This window comes from Limanda limanda, chromosome 6 (genome assembly GCF_963576545.1).
Source record: "Limanda limanda chromosome 6, fLimLim1.1, whole genome shotgun sequence".
NCBI classification, from domain to species: Eukaryota; Metazoa; Chordata; class Actinopteri; order Pleuronectiformes; family Pleuronectidae; genus Limanda; species Limanda limanda.
The window spans coordinates 11,817,832-11,830,901 of NC_083641.1; the positions used below are offsets into that span (position 1 = coordinate 11,817,832).

The following is a 13,070-nucleotide window of genomic DNA, read 5'->3' on the forward strand; positions in this document are numbered from 1 at the left end:
CTTTTTGTGTCGTATAAAAATCTTACAAAAGGAAAAAAGCAAATGTACACAGATATTTAGAAAACACAAGTAAAAAACGTTTTAGGAAACTACACAAAATCAGGACACTTGTTCATAGACTAGAAGTGAACACAGACCTATGCCATGGCTCCTCTCCAAAATGTAATGGGCTCATCTTTGGGTTGGGACCAACTCCAACACAAAATATCATGTAAATTGGTTATGTAGTTTTTGAGTAATCCTTCCGCAAGCCAGAAAAACGATGAAAACACATAGATGTAACTGGTACATTGCTTTTCATCACCTAATACAACTGATATGGTGAGTTTGCAATTAATTTAAATTTATAGTTAGATTATGAGATGTGTTTCTGTCCATGGCAGACTTTAGGGTAAAACTATACATGCTTGAGCTTCTGCTATAATATTGCAGGATTCTCATAATTTATTTCAAGATGTAGGTAGAACTTTAGAGCTGGAACTAATTTTAAATGTTTTCTACAGTTTTCTCTACAAATTATTTGAGTATAAGAACAATTTCCCCTGACATATAGTGGAGTAAAAGTATAAATGAGAAAAGATAATTGAATAAATTACATAACAGGCCAGAGTATGGTGAACATATTCAGCCATTTTAAGTTGTATGTGCAGTGAAACAAAACAATACAGGTTAACCTGTTCTGGAAAACATTCCAAAAATTTGAGTTGTCCGAGTAAAAAAATATGTTTTAATATTGGAAGTACAAGGAGTATAGATATTCACAGGGAAGTTACATTTTTGATCCAAGAAGTCACGTATGGAGAATGTGGAGGATTGAGGGCGCGTGAGTCCAGAGGGGGGCAGCACTGAAACATCAACTAACCTGAACCCTGAGAGAAGAACAAGAAGAAGAACAAGAAAACCTTCGACTTCCGTGTAAATTTTTATAAATAACTGTGTGATTCGTGTCGGTGGAATGATGGCGAGATGAAGCTTCATGAAGCGTTGAAGCTTTCCATCCTATGGTCACTCATGGGCCGAAGCTTCATGGTACTTTATTTGCTCTATTGCGCCATCATGTGGACAATACATGTAAAACAGGCAGAGTGATTATAATGAGACCATAGCTTTGGTGTGTGAAGCTTTGAATTGAATAAATGAATGAATGATGTTTGTAATGCCAAACCATAAATTATGAACTTATTAACATGGTGTCTGTCTTTATGATACAATGGCGGGGTTAAAAGGGAAAGTGGAAACAAATTGGGCAGAGGGTTGTTATGTGAATGTGTTTGTGTTACTAGGGACAACATTTAACACGTAAAATATGGACAACATTTTATTCCTTTTCATTTTAAAATTACAACCTTTCCACAGTGCTGGGTTTCGATCCATAAACAGTCTCTGGTTTCGATTCGCACGCCAAACCCGCGAATCATTTCCTGACTCGGTCACGTGGTGCGGCCGACTAGCAGGGCTTTGAACGTCTCCACATACGTCATCAACACAAGTCTTGCTACGCTCCTGACACAGAACTCATCCTGGATCACTCGACACAGAAGGACACATCAGCAGCTAACACCGCGTTCTGATGGATCCCACTGCAGCGCAGCCCGGCTTCAGGCAGCGTAAGTTACGTAGTCCGTGGATCAAGTAATCACGTTTCACCGTGTGCGCACTTTGAGGCGTGTTCACAGTTAAAGCCTCGGAAACGTCCTGTTAGCTCGCTGCTTTTAGCCGCTAACTCCAAACCAACTCACAATAACACAAGCTCCATTGAAGACGATATACGCAAATAAAAACTGAAGTGACAGCGTTAGCTTCCTTTGAGATGAATCAGCTCTGAGCTAAAGTAACAATGCTAACTACCGAGCTAACGCACATAACGTTCCCTGGCTGGATGTGTAACGGCAGCTTCGTGTACTTTGAACGATGTGTTCCCCTGTGTCCATGTTTTCGTTGTGGGACAAAGTTAAAAACCCACATGAGCTTCAGTGTAAAGTTAAGCTAGTTGTTTACTCGTGTTAGCTCCCGTTTCCGAGCCTCAGTCTGAGGTTTGATTAAAGCTCCGTCATTATCAAGTGTTTTTTAATCAAATCCATAAGGAAGAGCTGTGTGTGATGAGATTCAAAGTCAGTAATGAGGTTCAACTCTAATATTAAACGTTAACTGCGTCCATATAAATCACCTGACAGGTTTGTAAACAATCAGAGGATTACATGTGGTTCAGAATATTACTTCTCCACAGTCAGTCTGGCTCGTAATCACCTAAACATCACTCACTTTTAATCATAATATTATTAACAGTGTAAGTAGTTGTTATGCAGCACTTCTCAGAACACTGTTACTAAGTGCTTCACACCAAAGCACTTCCATTTAAGGGCATAAATGACATAAATAAACAAAGTCAAAAAAACTTAGATCCGGAGTGACCCAATGGTGGAAAGATATTCTACGGTGCTTCTACAACAACACGTCAAACAATTTAAATAAAAAAAGAAGGCATGAAATCAGGAAATGCTGTTCGTTTTAAGAAGGGACTTGAAAGACGCCACTGACTCTGCCAACCTTATTACTTGTGATGTTTTCATGCTTGCATGAAGGAGTAGGATTTTCCAGGGAAATTATTTTCCAAACTAAAAGAGTCCGTGCCCTTTGAGGATGATGTAATCTGCCCTTGTGATAAGTGTGTGATGAAGTGATTTTCTCCTTCAGGGAACAGAGTTTAAAGCTCTTTCTCCTGCAGAGCGTTGCACACAGAATTATTTATTTATCATAACACGATCGATATTACATTTTGCTGAAGTTGCTTTACGCTATATTAGCTTTATAATAGCAACGGCATGACATGGGTACTCTTTATAAAACAGAAAAAATACAGATGTGAGATAAATTTCAATATATATAATTATAAGATAACTAAATAAATCAAGACAATAAAGATAGCAGCACATATTCTGCATTGATTTTTAGAGGAACCTTTTCATATTGACGAAGGCTGATGCTGAGTGAATGGCCTCTATAAACAGCTTTTTATTATTCGCCACAAAAAACGACAGAAAATGGAAAGGGATACTTGCTGATTTTGATTTTAATTTGTTTAATCCTGCCTCTGCCTGCCCCCCAACACCGTTCTCTCTCTGCACCCCAAAAATATAAAAACATGAATCAAGAGGTAAAGATCTGCTCCTTTGTTTGACATTTCTCTTTCATTTCTCTCCTGTCATCCAGAGCCTTATATGCGTCTAAGGAACAATCCCGCAGATGGGTCAGATGGTATGTTTGAGGATACAAGTGGAGCTGGGCTCAGACCACAGAGCGGCTACAGGTGAGAGGCCTGCCAGATGTGAAATCACTGAAGCTGCTTTTACACATGCACTGAACTCCAGATAAACGTCTGACCTACTCCAGAGGGGCTGTATGTGAGATGGCAAAGGATTGAGTCGGAGGCTCTGTACTTTCTCCAAAGTTTCCCCCGCCAGTCCCCTAGTAAAGCTCCGCAGACTTGATAATGTCCGAAGAGCCCGAGTGAGAATGCAGCAGGAGGATCCTCCGCAGGATTCACTGCGGACCAGCGAGTGAAAAAATAATACAAATATCTCAGGATGAAAAAGTGGTGCCACACATTTAGGAGATACAGACTAAGTATTGAGAGATATTGGTGAAAATGGCCGGTGCCAAAAACTGATGATCCCTGCAGCAGAATTAATATGTTAAGTCCTACCTCTGCGCCAGCCCTCACCAGAAAACTATGGAGATTCTTTTGTTCTTGTAAATGCGTCTGAGCAGAGAATCTCCGGCTGCTTTGTTCGTGTATGAAAGAAAAACTCCGGAGGAAGTTCACTCACCATTTTGCGGACGTCCTCTTGAGTTTGTCTCAAAACGGTTTGAGTCAAGAACTGTTGATACAAAAATAACATTTTACAAGAGAAGCTCAATGTCAAGCACGGTGACTCACTCCGTATTGATCCTGTAGTTGTAGAAAGTTTGTATTTTTGTAAAGGACAGACTGTAAATATACATCGTATTTGTGTTCATTTTTAACCAAACGTCTAACAGCCCTCGTTACACATATCAGTTATACACTGTATTTAAAATATACATAATACAAGAATCTTACCGAAGCTTCATTGATTCTATTGGGAATCAAAACCTGCCCTGTTGACACGTCTGTCCCAACACACACTTTTGGTGTTGAGAATCTTTCTCCCTGAATTACACTCACCCGTGTCGCAGCCACCTGGTTCACTGGATCACAGTGTTGAGCGGCTGTAGTTCTCCGGTATCCTGCCCCCCCTTCTCAACGGCGGGTTGCCAGCTCAAGACAATTTAAACTCCTTTAAAAGATATTGCAAAACAATCCATTATTTTCTTCTGTTTCTTCAGCTTTTAGTGATTCTATCGATACATTTTACTAAACAGTTCAGCTAAAAAGTCACCATGTTTTTTCAGCTGAAGCTTTTTCTTAACATATGGCAGGAATCAGCACGTTGGGCCGCAAGCAGAAGGATTCCCAGGCCAGTCCCTCCTGTCAGACCCCATGTCTAACCTGGCCATGGCGTACGGCAGCTCGCTGGCATCCCAAGGGAGGGAAATGGTGGATAAGAATGTAAGAGTGGCCTGCAATTGTTTCCGTTACAAAAAATATCTTAATAAACGTCTTGAATCGTAGCATATTCACATATGGATGAATAAATCACGTGTGTCCGTCTGTGTGCTTGCTTGTTTCAGCTGGACAGGTTCATCCCAATTTCTAAGCTGAAATATTACTTTGCCGTGGACACAGTGTACGTAGGGAAGAAGCTGGGCCTTCTGGTTTTCCCTTACATGCACAAGGTAAGTCTGCTCACACGTGCTAAGTGTCTTTGCAGTGGTAGTTGATCATATTCATCGAATGTTAAATCTGGAAAAAGTGAACCACAATGTAAAGTATACAGTATGTTAGTTTTTTTATTTACCAGCAAATCAATTCACATATCACAATTGCCTCAGATCTTAACAAGGTTTGACATCCTTTGACCTTAATGCTTGACAGGAATGAGGAAAAACTACCCAAAAATAACAAGTTTAATAGGCATAAAAATGTAGAAAGCTCAGAGAGCTGCAAAGACGGACAGAACTGCACCAGATGTTGCTTTTTAGCCTAGAGATAGACCCACCTGTCGATGTCCCAACATAAACCAGAGATATTTAGTTAGATTTAGATTCTTCTAACAAGGAGAAGCAGACATCAACTAAGAGTTTCTCTTCTCTTAAGACACATCTAAAAAAAAAGCTTATATCGTATGATGTCTTTGACTTTTACTATTTTTATCTTTATATTTTTTTTACTCTGATTGGGACTTTTATATTGTTTGTTGTAAAGCACTTTACAAGATATTAAGTTACTACATTGAAAGTTAAGGTGCGGGTAAAATAAACAGGCCTTTATCTGGGACATGCTTTCACTATAGAGTCTAACGTGTGTGTGATCCCATGTGTTATAGAACTGGGAGGTGAGCTACCAGCAGGACACTCCAGTGGCTCCTCGCTTTGACGTGAACGCTCCTGACCTTTACATTCCTGCCATGGGCTTCATCACATACGTCCTGGTGGCCGGCCTGGCCCTCGGCACACAGAACAAGTACGCACACAATGCATCCGTCACGTCTTTTTTTTTTTACCAAGAAAAGACATTAATCTAATGCTTTATGATCATTTGATTCTTGACCTCTGCTCTGATTGGTTGTTATTCATGCACACCTCAGGTTTTCCCCGGAGCTGCTGGGAGTTCAGGCCAGCTCAGCGTTTGTGTGGTTGGTCATGGAGGTGCTGGCAGTCCTGCTGTCCCTCTACCTTGTGACCATAAACACAGACCTCACAACCATAGACCTGCTGGCTTTTTCTGGCTACAAATATGTTGGGTAAGGACATCATCTCTCTGTGTTTACATTTTCATCAGACTCTCTCTGCTTGTATTATTTGCATTTAATTCTTTTTGCTCGTTTGCTGCAAATATTCTCTTAAGTCATGCTAAGGAGATAATTATTTTGTATGCTTTTTAAAATTCTCTGTTAAAAACACTAAGGCTATCTGAATGTAATATATTAACGGTCTCTGATATTTGTTTTCTCTTCAGGATGATTGTAGGTGTAGTAGCAGGCCTGTTGTTTGGGAAGCCAGCGTATTATCTCTCTCTACTGTGGTGCTGTGCTGCCATCTTTGTCTTCATGGTGAGTGAATGAGCTTTAATTGTTGATCTTCACTGACAGAATTCCTGTTTACAAATAAATGAGGACGCTTGTTCAGCTACATTAAGTAAACACAAGGTTACAATACAGAATGATCATGATGGTTGACTTTTGCTAATTTTCTTGCTTGAAGACATCATTTAACTGACAGCTTTAGCAAACATAACACATGTTCTCCCACTGAGGAATGTTAGGGTTAGGGTAAGGCAATCTTGTACTGAACCAATGAGTTAAGTTCACACAGGCACCCTCAACCTTAGTATCAGATTCCTGCTGTTAGAATGAGATGCCTTGGCACTGCAGATGATTAGATAGGCTGGAACAAATGTTTCCGTGTTGAGATATTGAAATTTGTTCCTGCAAGTGCTCATTAATAATCTTTAACCTCTTATCACAGAGGCTTTCTGTCTACACACACATCTTTAGACTAATAAATAAGGGTAGCACGCAGTAGAGCGTTTACAGTGAAATTAGATCAACTATTTTCAAATGGCACACGCTCAGAAGTATCAGTCCCATAAATATTTTGACTTATGTCGTGTCAACTCTACTGTACATAGTTTTTGACGAGATTAGGGCTGCACCTATCTGTTTAAATTTTTTTAAATTTCATTCTTTGTTTTTATCGATTAATCTAACTATAACTTTTTTCTTAATCCTGCTGACTATCATATATAAAATAACCTGCTTGGCGGAGCTAATACAACTTCACTGTATCTGCACACAGGTTTCAAAAAGACAACAAAAAACGCTAGACACACGGTCATTGTTACCACATACTCATCAACTCTTCTGAACCTTATTGAGTTGTTTTGTTTTCACACATCTTTCTTTTCACTTCACTTTGTTGCCTGATCAAAACTTGGACACCTTCTCTCCACAGATCCGCACTCTGCGTCTGAAGCTGCTATCCGAGGCTGCAGCAGAGGGTAGGCTGGTGAGAGGAGCCCGGAATCAGCTGAGGATGTACCTCACCATGTCTATAGCAGCTGCGCAGCCCATCTTCATGTACTGGCTCACCTACCACCTCATCAGATAAAAGCTGGAACACACACTTGTGCAGGAGATGAACTTGGCCAACCAAATGCCACCTCACCCTTAAAAAGAAGAAGAAAAAAACCCCACAACGCACGGCTCGAAGAAGCTCGACTCGGATGAGACACCCGAAAGTTGTCTGGATATCCCGTCACACAAAGACTCACCCGATGTGAGCACGGTGCAGGACTCGTGCTACAAGATGATTTGTAGACGATGTGAGGCTCTAATGCCTCTTCTCTCACAGCACAGCCTCATGTCTTTACTATTGCATCTTTATCTTGTCTTTTTTTTCTATGTCACGTCTTTGAAGCATTTTGTAGCAAGAGCAAGTGGCTTTAAGTTGTTTTTCTATACCTTGTAATTATTTGTGAATGTTTTGTAGGAATATTTAAGTACGTATGTTTGTGTATAGAAAGAGTATTACTGCTGATTGCTTTGGTCTGAAATCTCACCAGTGACGTTTCTGAGCCGACAGAAAGAAAAGCACACAAACCTCTCGCACACCGTCCATTTAAATGTAAACAACAAGCTCAACTCCAGGTGTAAATGTGATCGAGTGGCTCCGCTTCCATGTTTAAACCAATGTTGGTTTAGAAACCATGATTATCTCAGTGTCAACTCCTGTTTTATCTGTTTTTGAATGTGCTTTGATACATGTGTAAGCTTTGCTCCCTGAATAGAAATATCAAGAGCCATAGTGACATTAATGTGTACACGTCACAATGAGATGAACTCTTTTGATATCCTTCTAAAAAGCAGAGTAAGTAATTTCATGTTGGAAGTTAGATGGAATAAAGAAAGGGAAGAGATGAGATGATCTGTGAAAAGTTGTTTTGCTCTGCTTATAATACTTGAAATATTTTAACGTCAGAAATGCATTTTTAATGTGCTCGTGTCACGATGAAATGTCTCCGCTTTAATTTATGTAGCCAGTGTTAAATCAAACAGGGTGGGATTTACATTACTTCAGTTCTTTCAGGAATCAAATGAAACATGAAAACAATGGGCAATTCTAAAATGCTTCTCTGTCGAGGTGCCAATAAAAATAATTCAAAATGTCGTAAGTGCTCATTTGAGTTGAATCATGAAGTTGCAGCTTCTCGTTCAGACTAATTCTGTACGTGTGCTTCAGGTTGTCCCTCCCAGGCTCTTGGAATATGATTTTTACTTACACCATGAGTAAATTTTTACATATTTTGTATAAATGTTAAACTAGGACTAAAAATGAACTGATAAGTTTGGTGTTTGAGGGTCAAATGTCACTGTCACCTTATAAAATCCTTTTCGGTCTTGTGCATGCAGCAGAACACCTTCATGTAATTTATTCAAATTGAGTAGAAAGGTTCGGTTGTACTCGTAGGTTTCTACTTCTCGTAGCATCAGTGAGACGAGATCATCAGCGTTTGCTTTTTCCGTTGCAGTTTACACGGATGTTTGGGAAAACCCTGTGTTTTTAAACGAAGAATCGAATGAACGTAAGTTATGACCATAACTATGGATCTATGAGACCGACCGATGACCGTCACCACGGTCTTAACACGAATGATGTCCTCATCTCCCTATCCTCGAGACCAAATATCAACAATGTCACGTGAGTGACCTTAAGGGGGCTGGGCTCACCGCCCATAAAGCTCCCCGGTGAGCGCGGCCGCCTCCTCCTTGTCTGAACGCCTCAGCCCGTTCTGAGTGACAAAAGAGGGTGACGGTCATCGGTCGGTCTCATAGATCCATAGTTATGGTCATAACTTACGATCTATTTCGACCTCCCTCAGACCGTCACCACGGTCTTAACACGGATGACTAGTATCATCAGGGTCGCGAAGAACAGAGGACTCTACTGCCTCACATCCTCGCCCAGCAGCTGAGAGCAGCACTGCGGAAGCCAATGGTGTGGGGGAAGCCACATTGACCCTGTAGAATCTAGAGAATCTGCAGGGAGCACTCCATGTTGCTGCTGCACATATTTCTGAAAGAGGGACCCCCTTTAAAGCAGCCCAGGAAGTGGCCACACTCCTGGTGGAATGAGCTACCAAGGAATCTGGGACTGGTATGTTCTGTCCAGAATAGGCCTCAGCGATAGTATTAACGATCCAATGGGACAAACACTGTTTAGACACAGGGTGGCCGACTTTTTTACCCCCAAAACAGACAAATAACTGAGAGTATGAGCCCCTCAGAGACTTTGTGCGTGCAATATAAGCCTTCAGTGCCCTTACTGGGCACAACATAGGCAGGCCGGCTTCCTCCTGTAGTAGAGCCGGATCAGGTTGAAAAGTGCTGATCTCGATCACCTGATTTACCGTCTGATGGTTTATGACCTTAGGCAAAAACGAGGGGTTTGGCCAGAGAGACACACCTGAGTCACCTGCCCTCCATCTTAGACAATCGTCACTTATAGACAGAGCATGCAATTCACTCACCCTTTTGGCAGAGCATATAGCCAGGAGATAAGCTGTTTTGTAAGATAGAGACTTAAGGCTGGATTGCCCTATGGGTTCAAAGGGAGACTGCATCAGGGACCGTAATACCAAGGGGAGTTGCCACGATGGAGCCCTGGGAGCCCTGCTTGGTCGCAGGCGGTGTGCTCCTTTAATGAACTGAGACACTAGAGGATGTCTACCAACTGTAACATCTCCCACTGTCTCATGGAAGAAAGAGATTGCGGCAGTGTATACCTTAATGGTGCTAGGTGCCCTGTTAGAGTCCAAAAGTGACTGAAGGAAACGGAGAATCAGCTTAATAGGACAAGTGGCTGGATTTTCCTGTCTGTTGCGACACCATGTAGAAAACATACTCCATTTATGGCTTAGTTAGCCCGAGTGGAGGGAGCCCGGGCATTGTCTATGGTCCTCAGGACAGCCTCATCTAACCTTTGAGAGAGGTACTGAGAAGAGGCCAAGCCAAAAGCTGCAGGATGTCTGATCTGGGGTGCCATATCTGAGCTTCTGCCTGTGAGAGGAGGTCTGCCCTGACTGGCAGGGCCCATGGTTGACCGTGAACCAGGCGAAGGAGCGTTGGGAACCAATGCCTCCCTGGCCACCGGGGGGCCATTAACAGCACCTCGTAGTGGCCCGAGGCAACCCGGTTGAGTACCTGGGGAATCAGAGGGAATGGAGGAAAAGCGTACAACAACCCTTCCGGCCATTCTTGAGATAGTGCATCTAGGCCTAGGGGACCTCCCTCGTTTTTCAGAGAGAACCACATCCTGCAGTGGGTTGTCTCTGCTGATGCGAATAGATCGGCCTGAGCCGTGCCAAACCGACTCCATAGGAGGGATACAACCTCTGGATGAAGCCTCCATTCTCCTGGGAGAGGACCAGTCCTGGACAGGAGGTCTGCTGCTCGATTTACAATCCCTGGGATAAAGATTGCTTTGAGTGAAGCCAGATGCTGAAAAGCCCAAAACAGAAGTTTCTGTGCCACCTGGAGGCAACGCAGGGACCTTGTGCCTCCCTGGTGATTTATATGATACACAGTTGAAGTGCTGTCTGTTCTTATCAAGACATGCCTGCCATGGATGGAGGAAAGGAGACCCTTCAGAGCAAGGTGAACCGCTCTCAACTCCAGAACATTGATGTGTTCGCCACCCCAAGGGGGTATCCACGGGCCACGCACCATTCTGCCTTCCCAGACTGCTCCCCAACCTGTGAGGGAAGCATCTGTCGTCACCACTGTCCTCCTCGATGGAATGTTCCCAAGGGGGACTTCCCAAGGAAGTTTCACGTGTCTTTCCAGCTTCGGGTCGAGCTTGAAGGCATTCAGCCACCTCTGAATTGGCCTGGCCCTGAGGAGGCCCAGAGGAACAACAGCTGCTGCGGCTGAAATCATCCCCAGCATCCTCTGAAAGTTGATAAATTGTAGCTGCCTGCCGAGACAGAATCGTTCCCGGAAGGCTAGAATCTTCCTCACCCTCTGAGATGTGAGGGATGCAGACATTGTAAGGGAATTCAAGCAAAGTCCCAGAAAAATCACCTGCTGCCTTGGCTCGAGGTGGCTTTTCGTCACATTTACCTTGAAACCCAAGGACCGTACATGCGACAACACCCTCTGGGTATCCTCTACAACTTGGCCAAGAGATGGAGCACAAATCAGCCAGTCCTCCAGGTAGGGAAGGATTTTTACTCCTGACAACTGGAGAGGAGACAAGGCCGCCCCAACCACTCTGGTGAACACCCTTGGTGAGAGGGAAAGGCCAAATGGCAGGACCTTGAACTGATAGGCCTGCCCCTGGAATGCAAACCGAAGAAAAGGTCTGTGGTTTGGACAGATGGGCACATGGAAGTACGCGTCTTCCAGGTCTATCGAGGTGAACCACTCTCCTCTTTCGATAGATTCTAAGATCTGACCCGTGGTCAGCATCTTGAAAGGAAGTACCTTTATGAAGGCGTAATCGCCTTAGGTCCAAGATGGGACGTATTCCGCCATCTTTTTTCGGCACGAGAAAAAACCTGGAGTAGAAGCCAGTGAGCTGTTCGTCTGGATCTACTTTCATAATTGCATCCTTCTGCAGAAGGGTTAAAATTTCCTGTGTCAGGATTTGAGCCTGGACTGGGTCCGTGACAATCGTCATGCGGATCCTGGAGTAAGGGGGGGGCTGCCGCCGAAACTGAATTCTGTACCCCTTTGATACTGTAGCAAGCACCCATGGGTCTGACACAGTTTCTTCCCAGCTGTCCAGGCATAGCTGAGAATGAAATTCGGCGGGTGTCCCCCCACCCCTAGGCTGTACCGCCCCGAGGTCCTGAACCTCTGGGGGGGCGCCTCCACTGGGGAGCATCTCTAGTCGAAAAACGGGGATAGAACCCACGTCGACTTTGTGAAGGCTGTTCCTGTAGCCTGTCGCCTGTCATTCACCCATGGCTCCTTACGGGCCCAGGATGATGATCGGTGGGGAGGCTGGGAGCCCTTAAGTTTATACCTGGTAGTCGCAGCCCCTCTGAACGTGCGCTGTACTGACTCTCTGGTACGCCGAGACTGTTCAGCCTTATCTAACACACCCTGGGAGTCAGGATGAAAAACATGTGCTGGCACGACTGGCATATTGGTCAGTTCTTTCCTGATATTCTCGGGAAGAGTTGTCTGTGCCAACCAGATCTGCCTCCGAGATATCATGGCAGATGACATAGCTGCACCAATGTCCCTTGTTAGCTGGGAATGAGTGACAAGGGCAGAGTCTATCAGGCTCATGGTGTCCTGGTCCTCTGGGTTGGCTGTTCTCCTAAGAGCTGCCAATAAAATGGCGAGTGCATTGCCCGAGCGGGCTGCTCGTGTGGCTGCATTATAAGTCCGAGACACCAGTCGGTCTGACTTATCACACTCTTTCAGGGGACAGCGTGGATTGGTGGTTACCCGCTCTGGACCCAGAGATGTTAAGGCTGCCATCTCCCGCTCAACTGGAGGCATATCCCCCATACCTGTTTCAGGAGCATACTGATTCTTAGTCAGTCTCCGGCAACCTGCATTGAACTGAGGTGCCCCACTTGGGATGTTCCATGCTTTCCTGAGTATGTGCAAATAGTCACCAGCCACAGGTACAGTAACTGATTGCTGGGTCTGAGTGATGCCGGCCCAAATCCCATCCACTGGAGCAGGAGCCTCAGTTGGAACATTGAGCCCCACAATTTTTGCCGCACTTGAAACCTTTGAGATGACGTCCATGGGTGAAGGCTCACTGTCACCCATGTTGCTGAGGTTGGACGCCCCCTCACATTGTGTGGATTTAGGCTGTTTTAGCCCAGCAGCACCCTCAGACTGCCCATCACTTTCAAAAAGGGAATTTTGAGCATAGAGAGAGAGAATGTCAGGGTGAACCACATTCTCCTC

At 44.0% G+C, this 13,070-nt stretch overlaps 1 protein-coding gene across 2 annotated transcripts; it reads left to right on the top strand.

Moving 5' to 3' along the window:
- The first annotated feature begins 1,485 nt into the window (after positions 1-1,485).
- On the top strand, positions 1,486-8,059 carry yif1b (Yip1 interacting factor homolog B (S. cerevisiae)). Of its 2 annotated transcripts, none has more exons than XM_061072952.1 (8): positions 1,486-1,616; positions 3,211-3,307; positions 4,459-4,588; positions 4,711-4,815; positions 5,466-5,602; positions 5,727-5,882; positions 6,098-6,191; positions 7,093-8,059. In XM_061072952.1, the coding sequence occupies exons 1-8, from the start codon at positions 1,571-1,573 to the stop codon at positions 7,246-7,248; spliced, it is 921 nt and encodes a 306-aa protein (XP_060928935.1). In that variant the 5' UTR covers positions 1,486-1,570; the 3' UTR covers positions 7,249-8,059. The 2 variants fall into 2 exon arrangements, with proteins under 2 accessions (XP_060928935.1, XP_060928936.1); XM_061072953.1 differs by having other exon boundaries at positions 1,486-1,607.
- The last annotated feature ends 5,011 nt before the right edge of the window (positions 8,060-13,070 follow it).